The following is an 18758-nucleotide window of genomic DNA, read 5'->3' on the forward strand; positions in this document are numbered from 1 at the left end:
TGTGAACCCTGTGTGTGTATGTGTGTGTGAGCTGTGTGTGTGAGAGCTCTCTTTGTGTGAGCTCTGTGTGTGTGAGAGAGAGCTCTTTGTGTGTGAGCGCTGTGTGTATGTGTGTATGTGTGTGTGTGTGTGAGAGAGAGAGCTCTGTGTGTGTATATGTGAGCTCTGTGTGTGTGTGTGAGCCCTGTGTGTGTATGTGTGAGCTATGTGTGTGTGTATATGTGTGTGAGCTCTGTGTGTGTGTGTGTGTGTGTGTATGTGTGAGCTCTGTGTGTGTATGTGTGTGTGTGTGTGTGTGAGAGCTCTGTGTGTGCAAGCTCTGTGTGTGTGTGTGTGTGTGTGAGCTCTGTGTGTGTGAGCTCTGTGTATATGTGTGTGTGTGAGCTCTGTGTGTGTGTGTGTGTGTGTGTGAGCTCTGTGTGTGTATGTGTGTGTGTATTTATGTGAGTTTGTGTCACTGATTAGCAGACTAACAAAATTCCTGGATACTGTTGCTAGGTTTCCAGCCAGAGATCCGCTGTCCCTGCATAATTATACATGGAAGGGAGCGTGCGCGACTCTGGGTGTCTTCAAAATACATTGTGTGTTTTGGGTTGTTTTTTTTGCGTATAATCATTTTAAAAATGTTTCTAAAATTATAAATGCTTCAGAAAGAAATTAGTTCCATCCGGCAGGGAGGCAGCCGCTCTCCCCGAAACACATTACATGAGTGGGATGGTCTGAGTGCCGTAAAATATGTTTTGGGATCCCCGTTCTGCAATTTGCGCTCTGAAATATCGCCTCGTTTAAACCATAATGAGGTTACGTGCTCTTCTCTGTTTACATGGGTTTTATTTTATTAGCCGGCCTCAGCGGCTATGAAAAATCTGTAACGGCCGTGTTTGGAAGATGGTATCCTTAAGGAAGCCATTGCTTATTTCTGCAAAATAGGAGGAGAGAGCAGCAAACGTTCCAAGTAATGTATCCGTCTGCAACGGGACTGAAATGTGTGGCTTATGGGATTGCTAAGCGTTTGAATGCTTCAGTCGTTGCCACTTTAGCTTTCTTTCCTGTCTGTCGTGATGGCGGCTGGAAGCTTTTTGAGGTCAAACGGAGTTGACATTTGTGTGATATTTCTCTTTAGGCGATGCACGGATTTTGTGCTGAAAAAAAGGATTCAAGTTGTGTTACTTGTGGTTACATTGATGCAATTTGTTTGGAATTTGTGCTCAGGTTCTCTTTGAATTCTGATAATAAAAAAAACAAAATAACCCCCCCCCCCAAAAAAACCCCAAACAAACCAAAAAAATAGCCTTGCATTTTAAACGTCCATAATATCAGGATTTAGGTGGCTGGGTTCAACAGCACTTCAGCAGAACCCTATCTATGATGACATATACTATAAGGAATAAATATAAGTAAGATATTTATTGTTTGTTCGATTTTGTTATTATTTTAATATTTATATTATGATATTACTTTTTTATTTAGATAATATATGGTTATTTAAACATTAAACAATCCCTTCCTAAATTGTTTCACCATTGACATAAACATGTTTATAACTATGACATCATGGTATTAGGCTGTACCCCTATGCTATAGTTTGGTACCTGAAGCACAGTTTGGGGCCACGGGTATCATAGACTCCCGGTGATCCGGACTTCATGGTACCTTGAAGATTGGGGGAATCGCCTTACAGATCAACCTCTTAGTTCTCCTCTGAACATTAGCTCATTATTAACTAACAAATCAAATTATGCGTGGAATGTATTTAATCTGCACAGCCCCCCCTTAAAAAACAATAACCTTTATTCACATAGGGCTGAGAAATGTGGCCAACGCATTTTTACCTTAACTAATGTATCAGGGCGAGCATTTAAACTCAGAGCGGAAATCCTTTTGAACTGAAGGATAAGTAATGGCTAACTTATAATAACGTGGCTGGGGGGATTCAGTGGAGAAAGACGGGGAACAGCTGCTTTCTGAGATCCGCTTGCGGAACGTTTGCCCGCTTTGTGTTTATAGCTGATGGATAAGAAATTGTTTAAAATCAGATGAATATATCTTCTCATGTGGCCTGTGTTACCGTTAACCTCTTCCCTGCCTGTTAACGGCATGGCTGCTGATTCTTCGCCCAGCACAAAGATTCGGCTGAGCTCGGGGCACCCTGGGCACTCTGTAATGGTCACCGCTTCCATATGACAGGGTGAAGATCCAGCCGGTGGGCGTTTCATGTGCCACATTTCCGCTTCATCTCCCTTTTGCCGGAGACATCTAGGATTCCTCATCCTTTTGCGCTCGCGAGGGAGGTCATCCCTAGCCCTGGAAGGGTTAACGCTTGCCAGCAGATGAATTGTTTACAGCTGGGCACACAATACAGTTATATCTAATGTGGCAGAAAACTATTCCGAGGAAGATTGTTACCCAAGGATATTGAAGTACTGGATTGGCCCGAAGAGCTAATGGTTGCCATGGTTTTGCAAATTATGTGATAATCATTCTAGAAATAGTCTTGAGGTTGCAATCTCATGAGATTATGTAGATCAGAATAGCCTCCTTTATTTTCTTGTCAGTTATTGGGATCGGAGTTTTGACTAGTGCTTTTTCAGCGTTGGGTCATCGCGTGGACGGACATTCTCCGACTTGATGTTTTCCTTTCAAATGGAATATTCATCTTCGGGGCGGTGAAAGCAAATCCAAGTTCTTCTATCTTAAATTAAACCGTCTCCTTTTCGACAGGCATATGCATTGGATAAGTGCGTGACGTTAAGCAGCCTTTTCATGGTAACGCTCCAGGAAGCCTTTCTTAGGAAAAGTCCTTCCCGTGACCATCAGAGTAGAGTTATGACCGATACTATGTCACGATTACAAACTAAAAGTAACAAAGGTGGCTTCTGGGTCAATAAAATTCATTTTACGCTTCAGTTATGTTGTCTAGTTGCCCTTGTCGATATAGTCTTAGTCTGTCAGTCCTTGTTTTGGCATACTGTAACCTTTGAACGTATGGGGTGTAGGAAACGCTGTATAAGGTGTTGGCGTTAAATAAATTAAATATAATAATAATAATAATATAGTGCCCCCTGCAAACACACACAGGGTTACCCCAATCACAGACACGGTTTGGTACAGTTTTCCCAATGGTGGTTTTCTAAAAGGTGCACTTTGGGATATATTTTCCGGGAAAGCTTCATATAAAGTGTTTCTTGGGGCGCAAACTCTCAGCTTTTACATCCCATGTAAACCACATAAAGCATGTGCCCACCATCCCCTATGGTACTTGAGTCTGTTATGTCTTATTTATATTTATATTTATATATATATATATATATATATATATATATATATATATATATATATATATATATATATATATATATTATACACGGCAAGTGATAATGTTCTTTTCAGCCAAGGCCAATAGGATACACTCATAACAGTGAGATTAGAAACAGTATTAATTAGTTCTTAAAATAACAAAAATCTGCACTGAGACGGAATAATATGATGAAAAAAGGGGCTAATCAGAGCCGGGACTGTAGGGTATCTCGGCCGGTCTCGTTCGCTGTACAGAATATATAGCCATTGACGGTGCCCGTAACATAGGGCATACGTGAGATTATTTGTATGGTCGCCACTTACATCCCTCTGTGGTAAGTGAATGATACCTCGTCCTGCCATATTTACAGCAGTTGTAGACTTAATAACAAATTGCGTTAGTTGTATCAGTGTAATAATGTGAATGTAGATTTTTCTTCTAACTTAATCCTCTTGAACCCCAGTTTAAGATCTCATAGGATTAAAGGGGGTTTCTGGGAAATTCTTCTTACAATCCAATAAAAAAAAAAACAAATAAGAAAAAAAACAACCCAATGGATTTTATTAGATTACCCTGGGATCCGGTTCCCCTCTGTGACCCCTTTCTATTTAATGAGGCGGTGGCTCTCATCGTGTCTTTATGTAGTACAATCCAGTAACCCTATTCAAATCTATAAGGCGACTGCCAAGACATTATTACATGGCATTAATATTACATGGTGCTAGGAGCCCACCTACACGGGCAGAACGTCCAGACCGATTTCTTACTTGGAACTAAACACCTCCGGATAGGCTGGCGTGGCTGGGCGCCTTTCATATTCTGAATTATTTTTACAGCGTGATTCATTAGGAGTGGATTCTATTAGCAGGAACGTGGCCGTGTAATATCGGAGCTTCGAGAACCGAGGGTCTAATTACGGAAAACCTGACAGTGCAAGCAATAATTGCTGTTCTGAGCTAATATGGTTAATAGAGATGAGCTTTCTGGTTTATAAGAATTTTACAGATCTGGTGGTTTCTTTAAACCTCTAGCAGGAGATTCAAAGATAAAAGTAAACAGCAAACGCATAGAAATGTAACTATGTATCTCGCGCGGTCAACTTGGCCCTTCATGCAGGAGACCTTTACCAGGGCTGATCTTTCATTATGAAGAGGTGTCTGGTTTCTTAAATATATTAAAAAAAACTCTGTATTTCATGAGAAAATGAAATTGAACCAAATTTTGAACCAAAATGTGAAGAAAATTAGACATGCAGAGAATCATGAGTGTTTATCCGTCTAGATCATTGGAACGTTTGTGATGCACAGAAAGGGGTTAAGTTTCTGTAATAAGAGCTGATGGGCTGTAATCTCTAAGTCATAGTGATTCTGAGTATTTCAGATTTGTCGTTCACGTTGATACTTTTGAGATCCGTACTTTATAATTATAATAATGAGTTTTCCTGGAACTAACAGCCAAAGCAGAAAGACACAAATCCATGGTGTCCATCTAAAAAGTTTCACCGGGGCTTCGGAGAAGAAGAACATCTGTGTAGCTGTGGCGGTAAACAAAGCGTTTTATTTATTTCATACCTATTTACAACATCAAAGGAGCCACCGTGCTCTCGACATTTTTAGCTACTTTACCTAAATCCTTAAATATGACTTAAAAAGTGTCTAATGCATTTCAGTTTCTGATTGCACCTAAAACGTTCCATGTAAATATTGTTTTATTCAGCGAAATCATAGAACGTATATGCACACAATATAAGTACAAGAGATAAATGACTCGTAGCTTTGCAGCTTTCCCCGCACCTTACTGACGCTGAGAGCACTCCAATCAGCTGAGAAGAGACATTACACTACATCAGGAGGCCGAAACTGTCATCTCATTAAAGGCCTACCTAGGAACACAAGAGGAGATCCTGGAACAGGGGAGAACTTAAGAAGAGAATAACTGCATTAGAAATCTAACATATTTGAAACATTGACATTTATTGTGTGTGAATTCTGTGTTTAGAACACAATGGCTACCGGTGAACCGCAGAAATCTCTCTGGACCTCGAGGCAAGGTTGTGTGACGTCCCGAAGGTTCTGCTGTATTACATCATAGCTTTAAATATTCCCCAGCCTTTACGTGTGAATGGAATACTGCCCTTCATATGATAAGCTGGCCAGCACTGACGTCGCATGTTTGGTGTCCTGCTGAATAAATGTAGATCTTTCTCATTGCTGACGCAGCTATTTATCTGCAGACACACGTTACGTTTTATGTGCGCTGGAGCTTCACCCTATAATTAATCCATATGCATACGATGTAACTCACATGTCCTTAATGTTCCCAGCGGCAGTGTGGGCTGTCAGGATTGCCACTCCAAAATACAAATGGACCCGGGAACCATGACTGTTGTAGCTTCGATTCTCCGGGCTAGGCTTAACTCCCCATTCAAACCCCCCAATAATGACACCACACCATAAATATGGATGAGAAAAGGCCACAGCCAATTTTATTTATCAGAGTCATTGTCACGCCAAAACCTGAAACAATAAACATCGGTGCGTTAACAAGGACAATGACTCAAACACCAACATGTAAATACATACAATAAACACCCCAAGCTTGCCAAGCAATCCAGGTACCATAACCAAATGCCACTTAAGGAAGGGACATACCGAGATGCCCCCACCCTGACCTGAGGTTCCAGCACTGACAGCCAAGAACCTCCCACCAGATGTTACCAAACATTCACTTACCACCACATTAACCCCCTGGATACCTGGCAAGCTGCCGCCCCACAGACTGTGACAAACGACACAAACCTACAAACAAAAGAAAAAAGGGAGGGAGGGTGGGACACGCAACCAGGTAAGCTAACCACAAAAAAATGGTTCCTGAGCCCGGGAAAGCAACCACTTATATAATCTTCCCCCAACTCCACCCCCAAAATTCCCGCCAAAAAGCCTACCCCTCCTCCGCACAACAGTCAAGGCCCACTATAGCCCATGCTGGCCCCCCCGTGGGCATCATCTTGGTCATTTGGACATATCTCCTGTTCTCGTTAAACTCCCGCTACTGATTCTGTCTGAAAACCGTGTATATGGAAGGCGAGCTTTTTCACCAGCCCGTCATGCGCCTCTGAATTCTATAGGGTTTATCTTCAGCATGATTTATTTCTTCTACCTACCCAGTCGGGTGTTGGATAGGCGTCCATTAAGGAGACTATTCTGCCCTAGGACTGGATCGTAATTCTTTCTGAGTTAGATGAGAGGATTCCGTAAACTGTAAAGCAATGATAGAGCCAAGTGGTCTATTAACATTACCTAGAGATAATGTCATCGGCTGAAATAACGCGAGGAACCACTCGATAGAGACATGAGCCCAGGAGATCTGTGACTGTCTAGGGATTCCGTTGACAGACCTCGCAATTTCTGCAGGTCCTCTAATCAAAATCCGTATGGTTCTTATCTCATCATGTTAATATCCTGAACTATTAAGTAATGCAGTGTTCAGGGTGCCATTCATATCAAGCTGTAGGACATAATAGCTGCAATTTATTTTTTATCTTTCTTGCATGTTCTTCTCCATCCTTCCAGTGTTTTTTTTTTTTTCTCCCCAAAATGACCTATTTTGCGCTTGTTCTGCAAGCCCAGGGGCAATGCACATATTTACAAGTTAGGGACAGGTTCCTGGGACAGGAGCTTCGGAATACATACATGTTTCATTCCCGAGCCTCCTACGTCCATCTGCGATCTCTTATCGTTAAACGTATACATTCAGGCTTATGGCGTATATGTAAATGAGCTCATTACCTGCTGTCTTCCTATTAAAGCGCAACTAAATTGGATTTTAACCGGAAATTGGGATTTCATCGTTGAAATCAATGCTTGCGGAAGCAACCAAAGCATTTACATTGATCACCGTGTATCGCGCTTGCTTGTATTGTATAGATAATGTATATGTGATGGCTCTCTGAATCAGTCTGCTTGTCTCTCTGTTATTCTGGCGATATGGGAAATATCTTTCTATTAAAACCCGTTAAAGGGAAGACGATGCTTCGCTGTATAACGATACGCGCGGGTTATATGACACATGGCTGTGTGCCGATGACTTGGATGTGCGCTGATACAGACACGAACCTCTATCATCTTCCATCTCGTATCATTCACTCCGTCTGACATCTACAGACGAACGCTTGTTTGCTTATAAATAATTTCCGGTCTCCTGCTTTCTAGCTACACTTTAATATAATTGTTGTGGGGGAGATAATTGGCGCCTGATCCTTTTGGTGGTGGAATGTAGGTCATGTTGATAATTTCCTTACATTAGATATTACCATTTCAGCTTGTTCTACACATGACGGTGTCGCTGGGTCGGAAGAGCCGGGCACATACTCAGCGCTGGCCTGGAGGTTGGTCGGGATCAGGAAAGGTTTGGGGTCAGCTAATGGCTTTTTTAGCATTGTCATGGCTTTTAGGGGATCAGCTTTTATAGAGTACCCTCAGGGACGAGTGCCTTGCTTTAAGTTATCATTTTTGTCCCCATGCGTGAAGGGATTCATCAGTTTTTGGGCTTCCAGGAGACCTACTTGGCCAAACACAGACCTGCTTACCAGTGTATATGGTAGTATACTCACCACCAGCCAGCTTCGGTACAGGGGAACGTGAGCTCTCCAGGAGCCTAACAAGACCCCCTTTGCACATGCGCAAGAGCCCCCATTGATCTCAATGGGAATGTATTTTTCTGCCAGTAATTGGCTACTTCAAGTAGAACTCAGACTGTAGATGGGATGGTGGGCTGCAGCTCTGGGGCTGCAGCGTTTTAGGGATGTAAACCTTTACAGGAAGCACAGAATGCTGGAAGTAATATTTATGACATGATACTGTTCCTAGAATGGGACCAATTAACCAATATCCAAGTTTGTATATTAGATGTGTTCGTGGTTAGGGAATGCTGGTCAGTAGTTGGATGGAGGACATTGTTTATTAAAGTTCAGGGGGAAAAAACATAAATGCGATGCAGTCAGTGGGGATATTGCATTGGTTTCCATGACAACTGCTCAAGATTTCAAACTTTGCATCCGAAATGTTCTTAGAAGTAAGATCCATCAATGTTTAGGACAGGCTGCGGTATGTTGAGCGGCACCAGCCGGGTCGTACTAAGTACCGTAGTTGGACTGATATGAAGTTGGTGAGACTTGGTTTCACTGGGCAGGAGAGGCTGGGTGGCAATGACCAGAGGTCACCGTGCGGTGGTGGGGCTCAGGAGGGACCTAGCTCAGTAGACGTGGTACAAAACAGATTTTGCATAAATCAAAACAGGGGTTTTACGAGGTTTGTCGGGGTAATAGTAGGTAGAAGAGACCTGCGGACTGATCAGAGGAGCTCCCCTAACCATAGACGGGGTGGCAGGCACTGGTCAGGGCAGGTCAGATGGCAGCAGCTGGACTGAGCTCCACAGCATTAATAAATAAGAGCGTTGTACAGTTTCTGATTATATATATACATATATCTGTGAGCACACATTAAAGCAGAACTAATTCCACGCAATGAGCTGTTGGGCTTCCCATTGCACACAGAGCTGGATTTCAGCTTGATCTCCTAAATAACAAATGTATGGGTGACCCCTCTTCACCTCCCCTTTTACTCTCCCCCATTCAGCCCTGCGCTCGAGTCTTCATTAATAGAATCCTCACAAAAGCAGGGGACCGAGCCGGAGCCGCTCACATGACTCACTCTGTGAAAGATCGCAAGATGTTTGAGCATCTCCAGTCTGCGCGTAGCCGCGTCTCCCAGCTGACGGTCGGGATGTGGGGTGGGCTTTTACACCAGAGTACTGGGTACTGCATGCCCAGCGATGCTCGCTCTTACACTCATGCCGGGAACTTGCTCCTACGTGCAGGGCATTGGGAGCTAAAGCACACACAGACGGGACACTAATCCCCATCATCCGCTGCACGTCGCTGCTGAAGTAGAAGGGGGAAAAAAAATGAAGTCTTTGTTCAGTGCTTTCACGAAGAAGGAAGGTAAGATGTGCCGGAGACGAGTCCCTCGCTTGCTGATGTTGATGATCTTAATCCTTCGCGCCCCAGCGGAGCTTAAGTGGGGAAACTTTAAATATCCTCTCGGTCCTTAATGACTTTTTGTAGTTTGCGATGCCCTGTGTTGTACTTAGCAGAACAAAAAGAGACATTTTTTGGGGGGGGGGTTAATGGGAGATTGATGTGCATCAAAAATTGGGTATTTATTTTTCATGCTGGGGCATTTTTTTTAATCTGTCTTTATGGTTAATTAGACAGTCGGAGGCTGACAAAGAGCCTCTCCTTAATCACTGAAAGGGTTAATGACAAGCAACTGAATAAGCAAAATCTAAATAGGATGTTATGTGCGGACGTTTAGCGAATGTTTGTGAAAGACGGATCGTTACATTCATTTGTCACTTTAACCTCCAATGAAGTATTTTACCCATTCTAGAAGTGCTTTATACGGCAATGTCGGGGTTAAAGCGATCACTGATAAAGAGTTTGCCGACTTGATCGCCGGCGGAATCCGTGACAATCCATTGATTGATCTTGGTGCTAATTTGTGTGTGGAGCCTGTGTGTGTGGGGGGGTTCCGATGTAAAGACCTAAGGATACCCGGTGCTGTGCGGTTTACAGCTTAACATTACATGATACTACATTAGATTTTTTTGGGGGTTTTTTCTTTATTTCCGGCGGCGGGTTGGGTTGTCATGGGGGGGGTAGAAAATCTCAAATGAAGGATTTAGAAGCAAAGTAATCTTGATTACTGATAGCAATCAATCCCCCGCTGTGTGTAATTATTAACACGTATGTCAAACGTGTCACGTGTATTCTAGCCACTTCTCAGAAGATGGGATGCGGGGGTAGAAAGCATACAGTTGGTCCTTCTGGCTTCTCTGTCCTCTCGCCTGCCCGTTGCTGGTTACAGTTAGTCCCAAGAAAGCATTACGGACAGTTCTCCATAACATCATGGCTTATCTCTACCTTCTGTGCTGGAAGACATGTCACTGCGTCTTCTACTCTTGCAACGAACAATCCATCACCCCATTGTTTCAAACATCGTCACCCGTCCTTCCCTGTATACGGTCTCCGAGATTTGATGTATCGTCTGCTATAAATGTCAATATATTCTCCTTCCGGTGATATTAGTCTTGGGATGTTGTCGTTTTCTGAAGACCTGGAATGATATTAACAGATAGGAAACAAGACCCGGCTTACGTTATTCTCTTACCTGATCGCACTTCAGATAGTAGGCTTTGGCGATGTAGGGTGGGACTCTTGAACCCACCTTGATTGTCGACAAATCCCAAACTGTGCTAAAGCAGATCACGATTCCTCGCGTGTACTAAGTGCTCATCCTATACCAAACGCTACATTATAGATATAATACTATGCTATATATATATATATTACTACCGTATATATTGCAGGCTGTGGTGCTCAGTAAACAAAACAATAACACGTCTGTCCTATACTAAGACATTTGGAAATCGCTGCCCTCCCATCTGGAGTTATAAACGCGTCTGGCGTGCCATCTTGCATTTGAATGTTTCATTGATGTTTAACGATATAGTTGTGGAGTACGTTGTAGTAAGTAGCTTTAGTACGGGCTACTCGTTGGTTGGTAGAAGAGTTACGGTGCGGGTTCCGCATTAAAGAGATCTTATACATCTTCTTTCAGTAGAGATACAAGGTCCATGACGTATAGTGTGGATGATGTGGTCACTTGGACTAAAGCTTGATAAACTGAGTAGGTTCCACTTAGAAGTACTGGGGTATCTCTGAAGTATCCATGGTGAGAAAATGTCTCTTTCCATAATGCTCTTTGCTTTTGTACATAGATACAGTATAGTAGAATAGAACTCTAATGGAGCTTCAGAACTTTCTTTAATGGAACACAAACTTAAACCTACAATGAGATCTATTTACCAAGAATGGATCCCCTGTTTCTAATTTGGGGCAACATCAAAGTTTTTTTACACTTGGACTAAGCTTTGTAGACACCAAATTTGTCGCGCTAAGTTGGCTCCTTAGCTCCGGTTTGTGCCGTGTCCCATAGGGGGGGTTTAAATAAAATTTGACTGCTTCCCAGGTTGAGAAATCTGATGGTCCATCTCATCCTTCTCGTAGGAGAGACTAGCCAGGGGTTAGTCCTTTTTAGACTGCAAACTCAACCATGTTCACACGGTCCTAGTGTCCTCAGGAACACGTACGAACTTCTCACATACCCTCTTTCTGCGTTTGTTACCGCTTGTGTATTAATTACGAAGTAACGCGGTAAAACGTCTGTGTGTTCAGGTCTCTGCGTGTCACACATACCGAGCCGCCGTTGGCAACTTAAACATGGAGGACGTGTTTTAATCTAAATATAACCGGCTCTGCTTGGTCTCCACTTCCTTCTAGCAGGTTTCCCCTCTATTCCCCACCTCCACCAAATGTGTCAGTACTAAAAAAAAAACAATGCATAGACCAATATAATAAATACAAGCTGGGGCTGTTTTTATAGAGCGAAGAAAAAAAACATAAGAAAATATTGTAAGGAGATTCTGAATTCTGGAGTGCTTGCATGAACTTTAATGCATATGATAGCTGAGTGTCCCCTTGAACCCCAGATATACTCAACGCCAACCAGATACAACACTGGCTTACGAGAGAGTTCCTGGGGGTCTAATGAGACCCCCACACACATATACACACGAAGAGCCCCCTTTTAATTTCATTGAGCTTGTAAAGGTACTTTTCTCCTTCTCCAGGTAGATAATGCCTATGCAAGTAGTTACAGGGTACTTTGATATGCATTCTTAATTGGCATGGGCCTGGCATGGGACAATAAAGTACCCCTTTAATACTCTGGAATGATATAGCTCATAACCTATAACATATGTATTTGGTTCACAAACATTAGCCACAGGATACCTTTAAATAACAGTAACACTGCAGCCATATGATATATAATAATAACAATACAACCATTATAATATAAATAAATATATATATATATATTACCACCACAATAAACATATATATATACGGTGTATATATATATATATATATATATATATATATTATTTTTTATTATTATAATAATATATAACCCAGAAAATGTCTGATTTGACATGTTTGGAATGGACAAGGTGAAAAAGGTATTGCATTTATGAATATATATGAATGATTTATTGGAGATTTCCCTGCTTCCCACGTTCAGTATCTGTATGTATGTTCCTTCTCCCTAGTGCCGTTTAGGGAAGCACCCAGCTACTCGCACCGGAGGAGGGGGCCGCAGAGCACCTTGGCAGCGCCCAGAGTCCTGCTTCGCTCCAACAGCGATAACAACCTCAACGTGAACAACATCCCCGAGTGGTCGGCTGCCTCGACGTCTTTACACCGCAGCCTTTCGCCACAGCTACTGCAACAGATGCAGAATAATCCTAATGGCACTGTAAAAACAATTGGGAGCTATGCCCAGGTACCACGGAGCCGGTCGCCATCGCTGAACCGCTTGGGGGACGATGCAAAAAGGCAGCAGCACAGGCACGCCAGGTAGGTCAATTAGGTATAGGTAGATTAGCAGCAAATTTAACAAAGAGGAGCACAGGTACTGCACCTGTACCCACAGGTAAGGGTTAGTCCATAACCATGAGTGTGCTCCACCAAAAGCCAGAAGACAGACGCCATTGTCTCGGCAGAATATATATATTTGACCTTGTGAGGCGCATCATGCTCTGTAACTTTAAGACACTGGTAACCAGTCATATATAAAAACATGTGAATGCATTTGAACAGAGAGATTTGTATGCAATAAATGGAGCGTATAGTATAATTGTGCTCTGTGTTTACCAAAAAGACCCGGTCCCCCCTACTGGCCTTATGACCAGGGTCTGAAGGGGTCACTGATCGCTTTGAAGAGTGCAATCTCAAAAGTGAAGGAGCTAGGCACAAAGGATCCCGTCTGACGTTCTTCATAGAGAGTGCATGACCATGTCCCTTGGTAATTACTCCGGTGAAAGCCATTATATGTGGTTGCGAAGGATCCCTCGAAGGATCCTACATCGCATTCTTCATAGAGAGCGCTGCATCTTTGGCTTAGAAAAAGGTGTCCCAACCATGCCCATGTCCCTTGCTAATTGCTCCAGTGAAAGCCATTATATTTGGGTATTGGTTGCAATTGTAACCCAGGCTAGGTACTGGCCAGGGCAGATATCCATGGGGACAATGTTTCACCGTAGTCTTGGTATTAATTAGTAGAAGTATACTGTACGTATCTCGGTTAATTAAATCCAGGCCAAATAGGCACTTTGTATTTTTCCGTCCCTGTGGGTTGACCAATCGATGAGTGAATTAGAATAATTGGAAACATGCCGTCAAAATATCAGTTTTTGATTTACCGCAATATTACTGTGTCTTAGTAAAATACCCTAATAACAGATTTTATCATTAGCCCCCTTCCCATACTCTCTCCTCTTTATAACAGCGCGAGATGCTCTCCGTTATCTTTGGCCCCTAACCATGGATTCATCACTCAAAGAGGTTAACGCAGAAACCCATGAAGGTTTAAATCTGTTGTGCTATTTTTGGCTGGGTTAATTTTCTCTGGTAAGGCGAGGCTGTGATATTTATATGTTAATGTATTCCGTCTTTAGCCCTTTAGTTAGAACTGAAACATTTATACAGCAATAAAACAGACAGCTCGAAATGAAATGCCAAAGAGAATCTTTCTGGGGAAACGTGGTCTTCCGAGGACGGCGTTTTCAGCCGCACATCTGGATAGCCTAAAAAAAAAAAGAAAACCTTTGCGTCTTTAACTTTATTTATGTATCTGCTCAACGGTAGAGGCTCTCAATCGCATAAAAATGTTAAATAAAATGATTTCAGATGAGAGACAGTTATTTGACAAATGGACTCTCATTCCTGAATAGTAAGCGTGAGCTGAGGAGGTGCTCATCCAGGACTTCTCTACCCACGTAATGTATATGTTGCTCACACCTGCCGTTAGAACAGTGTGAATTAAGAGAGAAAGCTCTGATTTTTTCCCCCTAGAGCTCATTTCCATCTGTATTTATGTCCTGTGACGATTATAAAAAAAAAAAAAAAAAGAAAGAATGCAAATTATCATTTGGCGATGTATAGAATGAATGAATGCTAAGGAGTCTTGGAGGAGCTTTGGTGTATCATATTATGTGGTTCCGAACGGCCTCCTGCCTCCAGGCATACAGTAAATGTTGTTAATGTGCTTGAAAAAAAATATATGTTGATTAAGTCTGAGAAATCCCTCCTTGAGTTGTCCCAAAGGAAGGCAAGCAGGCCAAGTTCTGAAGATATGGTCAGATTTGTCCAAGCAGTTCTGATCTTTTGTATCAATTCCTGGACGAATCTCTGGATCAAACTGGATTATTTTCCAATAGTGTTCCTCTAAACACCTTTTAATTCCAAAAAATGTATCCAACCATCCTCTAGGCATCAACTGCATCTACAGTCTTCCCATCTCCTATGACATCCAAGGTTCTACAGCCCTTGTTGAAAAAATTCACTGTTCCCGTTTCATGACTTTATGTAGTCAATGGCTTCATGACGATTCCCGATATAGCCGTAACCATGTGTCCTTTACAGCTTAAATAAGCATTTTTTCCCTTAACCATGTCTGTATTGACTTCACAGTCTTTCTGTTTGATGCTATGAGGTCATCGCCTCTCGGAGGAAGATAGCCAGGGATTTCTAAAATCAACAATAGACGTATAATTTCCCGGCAGATCAGACCAAGTTGGCCCGTCTAAGTCTGCTCGTTCTTCCTGCTGTGAAGACTCAAACCCAAAACATAATCAGTGGTTGGTCTCGTCTTAGACTCAGGGTCGCCGTATACCCATCCCGTGCATGTATATGACATCATTTTTGCATGTTTATGACATCATTTTGTATACAGCGGAACACCTTGAGACTGCAGGCATTAGAAGGTGTAAAAGTTATGAAGAAGTGGGACGTTTGTCAGCGAGTTTTCCTAATAATTTAACAGCATGACGTAATATGGAGAGTTACTGAGGAGTCTAGAATGGAGCATCTTCGTGGCATTTACTTGCGATTATGATATTTAAGTGCAGTAGTGATGTTTAACCAACCCTCCGCACACAGTTTATTATTTAACAGCCAGTTTATTGCTGTTCTTAATTATTGAATGTATTTAACACATGCCGCGTTCGGCTTTTTTTTTTTTTTGTTGCTTTTGTCGCTGCGAATTTTGGAGAATAAATATTGAAAGGCAGCCCATGCAAACAATTGTTGGTATTCCACAGGGGGACGGACCTCTGAGAAATCGAGCTAATAAGCAACTCTGAATATTTAGATGATCTCATTGTGATGCGTGCGCGTTCTCTCTCCTTCCGCTCCTCCGGGAGACAAGACTTCTGAGCATTCCTCTAGACAATCTGCAATCCAGCAGTTCGACGAATCGCTTAAAAATGGCTCTTTCTTTAATTTTGCCCGTATATCCCCTAAAAAGCGCTGACTGAATGGAATGGAGATGAGGTTCTGAGAATTGGGGGCTGCAGGAAGAAAAATAACTCTGTTCATATCCCGCTCTGTTAGGCTATGAAAGATAACAGGATTTAACTGTCACAATAGACTAGAATCAGATAAAAATGGAACATCACAAGAATGTGTGAGGTTCTCGCTATACTCCCACCTCACCACGGCTACTCTTTGGTTGGGGGTGAAAAGACTAAGTATGATGTCTTAAGAACCATTCCCATCACACATGGTCCGACGTAGGAACTTTTTAGTTGCACCTTAGAAGAAAAGAGGTACAAGGGGGTCAAAGATGGATTGATTTTCTAACAATTCTAGAGCCTTAACCTTATTGAAAGGGTGTTCCTAAATCAAAACCTATTCCGACCTCGGCCCTAAGTCAGAATGCCAGAATTTGCAAGTGGCAAAAAACATAATACAGCCTAAATACATCATGTAAAGATCGCTTTCTCGGGCGATAACCTCCCCAGGGCTCTAGAATGGCAGCCTATTAGATTTTAGAAGACCAGGGAGAACGCCAGAGGTAGGATTTCAGTTTGACTCGTTATTCCTTTGGAAAACTAGTTTACGTGTTTAAAAAATCATTTATTGTCTTAAACACAAGGGTAGCCCTCAAGACTGTCACATAAAGCTGAATGGACCCAGGGTATAGAAGGATCCCCTCTAATAGGCTGGAACAGTATTGATTCATTATTATTTATTGTTCTATATAGCGCCATCAACTTTTCAACCAGAATAATCAAGTAACAATAATGTAGCCATTTCTAAGATATGTTACTTGTACCCACAATGACTACAGAGTTACTACATCCAGACTTCCGTGAGGGAGCACGCTGTGAAACCTCTTGGAACGGGATATCATTGCTGAATTGGTCGGTGACCAAATGTATCGCCAAATGATTCCTGTAAGAGCACGGAGCGCAAGAGTAACGGTCTTTTAGCCAGTGAATGCTTGTCGTCTCTGTATAATGGCTATAACCTAAAACTGTGCTTCTTTCCAGCCCTGGTCCCAACAAGGAAGCCGTATCTGCTCTGGATTATCAAGGTCCAAAGCGAAAGCTGTACAGTGCCCTGCCCGGGAGGCATTTTATTGTGATAAAGCCTTATCAACCTCAAGGAGAAGGAGAGATTCCTCTCATTAAGGGGGACCGGATAAGAGGTGAGTTTCCTTGCACACCAGACCCGCACATACAACCCGTTCCATTCAGATTAAATTTCACACACACCGTTAATAAGAATAGCATTTTAAACCGCAACATAAGATGGACCCATGTGCTAAACAACACGTAGGGATGGCATTCGCCAGAACAGCCCTCTGTTCCCTAGGCCATCTTCTGGATGGTATAGAGCTGGTGAACAGAGATTTCCGTCATGTGTTTAATGAGTGGTTTGGAAAGGAAATCCGAAAAGAGGAGCTTGATGTATTTGAGCAGATGGCTTTGGCAGATTATAGCTTGATTAATGAAATGAAGTGCACTGTTTGATTAGCAGCCCATCCGTCACGTTCTCCGGGGTGAGATCACCGAAACCTGACCCTAAGTTGGAGACAATGCAGAGCCAGCCTCACCAGAAGGACTTCTTCTCTCCAACACACTCAGCGCGACTATCAACACATCAATATAGACTGATTTAAGATAAAATGCCATTGTTTTGGCAGTTCATCCGTTTCATTTTCCTGGTGTTTTTTTTTTCCTTTTAACACAACCAGGCTTGCTGAATCTCTGTGCTGCGTATGCATTATGGGCATGAAAGTTATATATATATATATATATATATATATATATATATATATATATATATATATATATATATATATATATATATACTGTTTATTACATTTATTGCAGTTAATTTTACGATCTCTTCTTCCGGGATGCATTTAGAATAAACACAGGGTTTGGTACTTGAAAAGTTGGTGGATTTTCCTGTATTTGTAGAAACCAACGCAGCACTTCAGTAGAAAGTCCATACGTGATTAGTATGGGGTCCTGGTTTCTGCTTCCTTTTTTTTATATTCTCCTGAAATTTGTTTTATTGAGTGCTTCTATCCTCGATGGGTTAGGGATCTCCAGTCAAGTTCTTTTTGATGAGCCGTTATAAGGAAGAAGGTTTATGGGTGCATGCGGATATCTTGTTGCACACAAAAGAGCAGCATTGTGTGACAAGCGATATTTTGTATTCCTTTGTATTACACAACTATTTTATTTTGCTTGCTGCTGAATGAAAACACAGAATTTGTCTGCATTGGCCGGTCACGCTGCTTCTAATGCTCAACGCATCAGATAAGTTGTGAGTGGATTTTTCGTAGCGAGATGAAGATTTGCCGATGGGCAGGTATCCGGCTTTCAGCCAGAGGGGCAGGATTAGGGGCAAAGTTAATAAAACCTACAAAAGAGCCATCAAATTCAATCTAGGTAGAGATGCTGCTTAAAGATCTTGATGTGTCATATTCTAGACTCCTCAATAGCCATTTGTGGAATTACAAATATTTTTTTATTAAAAAAAAAGCAAAATTAAAGCAGCCAAGAGGACTGCTGATCCCGTACATCCCGTACAGCCGCGCCATAAGTCAAAAAAGCACGAACATCTACATTCTCCTAGAACTTAGTCAATAGCCCAGAGCCCTGAAGATCTTATTCAGAGGTGTTTCATTGTCTCCTTAATGTAAAATTGCTGTTAATTCTATATAATTATTCATATATATATATAACCAGTTGACTCAATAGGCTGTATAATTGTCCCAATTAATTAGAATTACCAATGATGTCACAGAGTGACATCATTTTGTACGTGACATACATAGTGTGTATTTATCATATGAAGACATACAAATGAGTAATGATGAATTCTTTTTATCAGGAATTCTTAATCGCTTCTCCTGCGGCTGCTGAAATGCCATTGCCTGAACCTTAAAAACAAGATGGAACTAATTGAAAAACTACTAAC

General features: G+C 42.0%; 1 protein-coding gene across 2 annotated transcripts in view; it reads left to right on the forward strand.

Annotated features, from left to right (window-relative positions):
* SHANK2 (SH3 and multiple ankyrin repeat domains 2) overlaps positions 1-18758 on the forward strand; it is a 164907-nt gene that overhangs the window by 60263 nt on the left and 85886 nt on the right. The window contains exons 1-3 of one of the 2 annotated variants that reach the window (XM_053448764.1): positions 8883-9299; positions 12530-12836; positions 16814-16971. In XM_053448764.1, the coding sequence (XP_053304739.1) occupies positions 9263-9299; positions 12530-12836; positions 16814-16971 (502 nt within the window). In that variant the 5' untranslated portion in view covers positions 8883-9262. Of the gene's footprint in view, positions 1-8882; positions 9300-12529; positions 12837-16813; positions 16972-18758 lie in introns of those variants that run through there. The other variant, XM_053448763.1, reaches the window with a different exon arrangement.

The sequence above is a fragment of the Spea bombifrons genome, chromosome 10, assembly GCF_027358695.1.
Source record: "Spea bombifrons isolate aSpeBom1 chromosome 10, aSpeBom1.2.pri, whole genome shotgun sequence".
In the NCBI taxonomy this organism is placed as follows: domain Eukaryota; kingdom Metazoa; phylum Chordata; class Amphibia; order Anura; family Pelobatidae; genus Spea; species Spea bombifrons.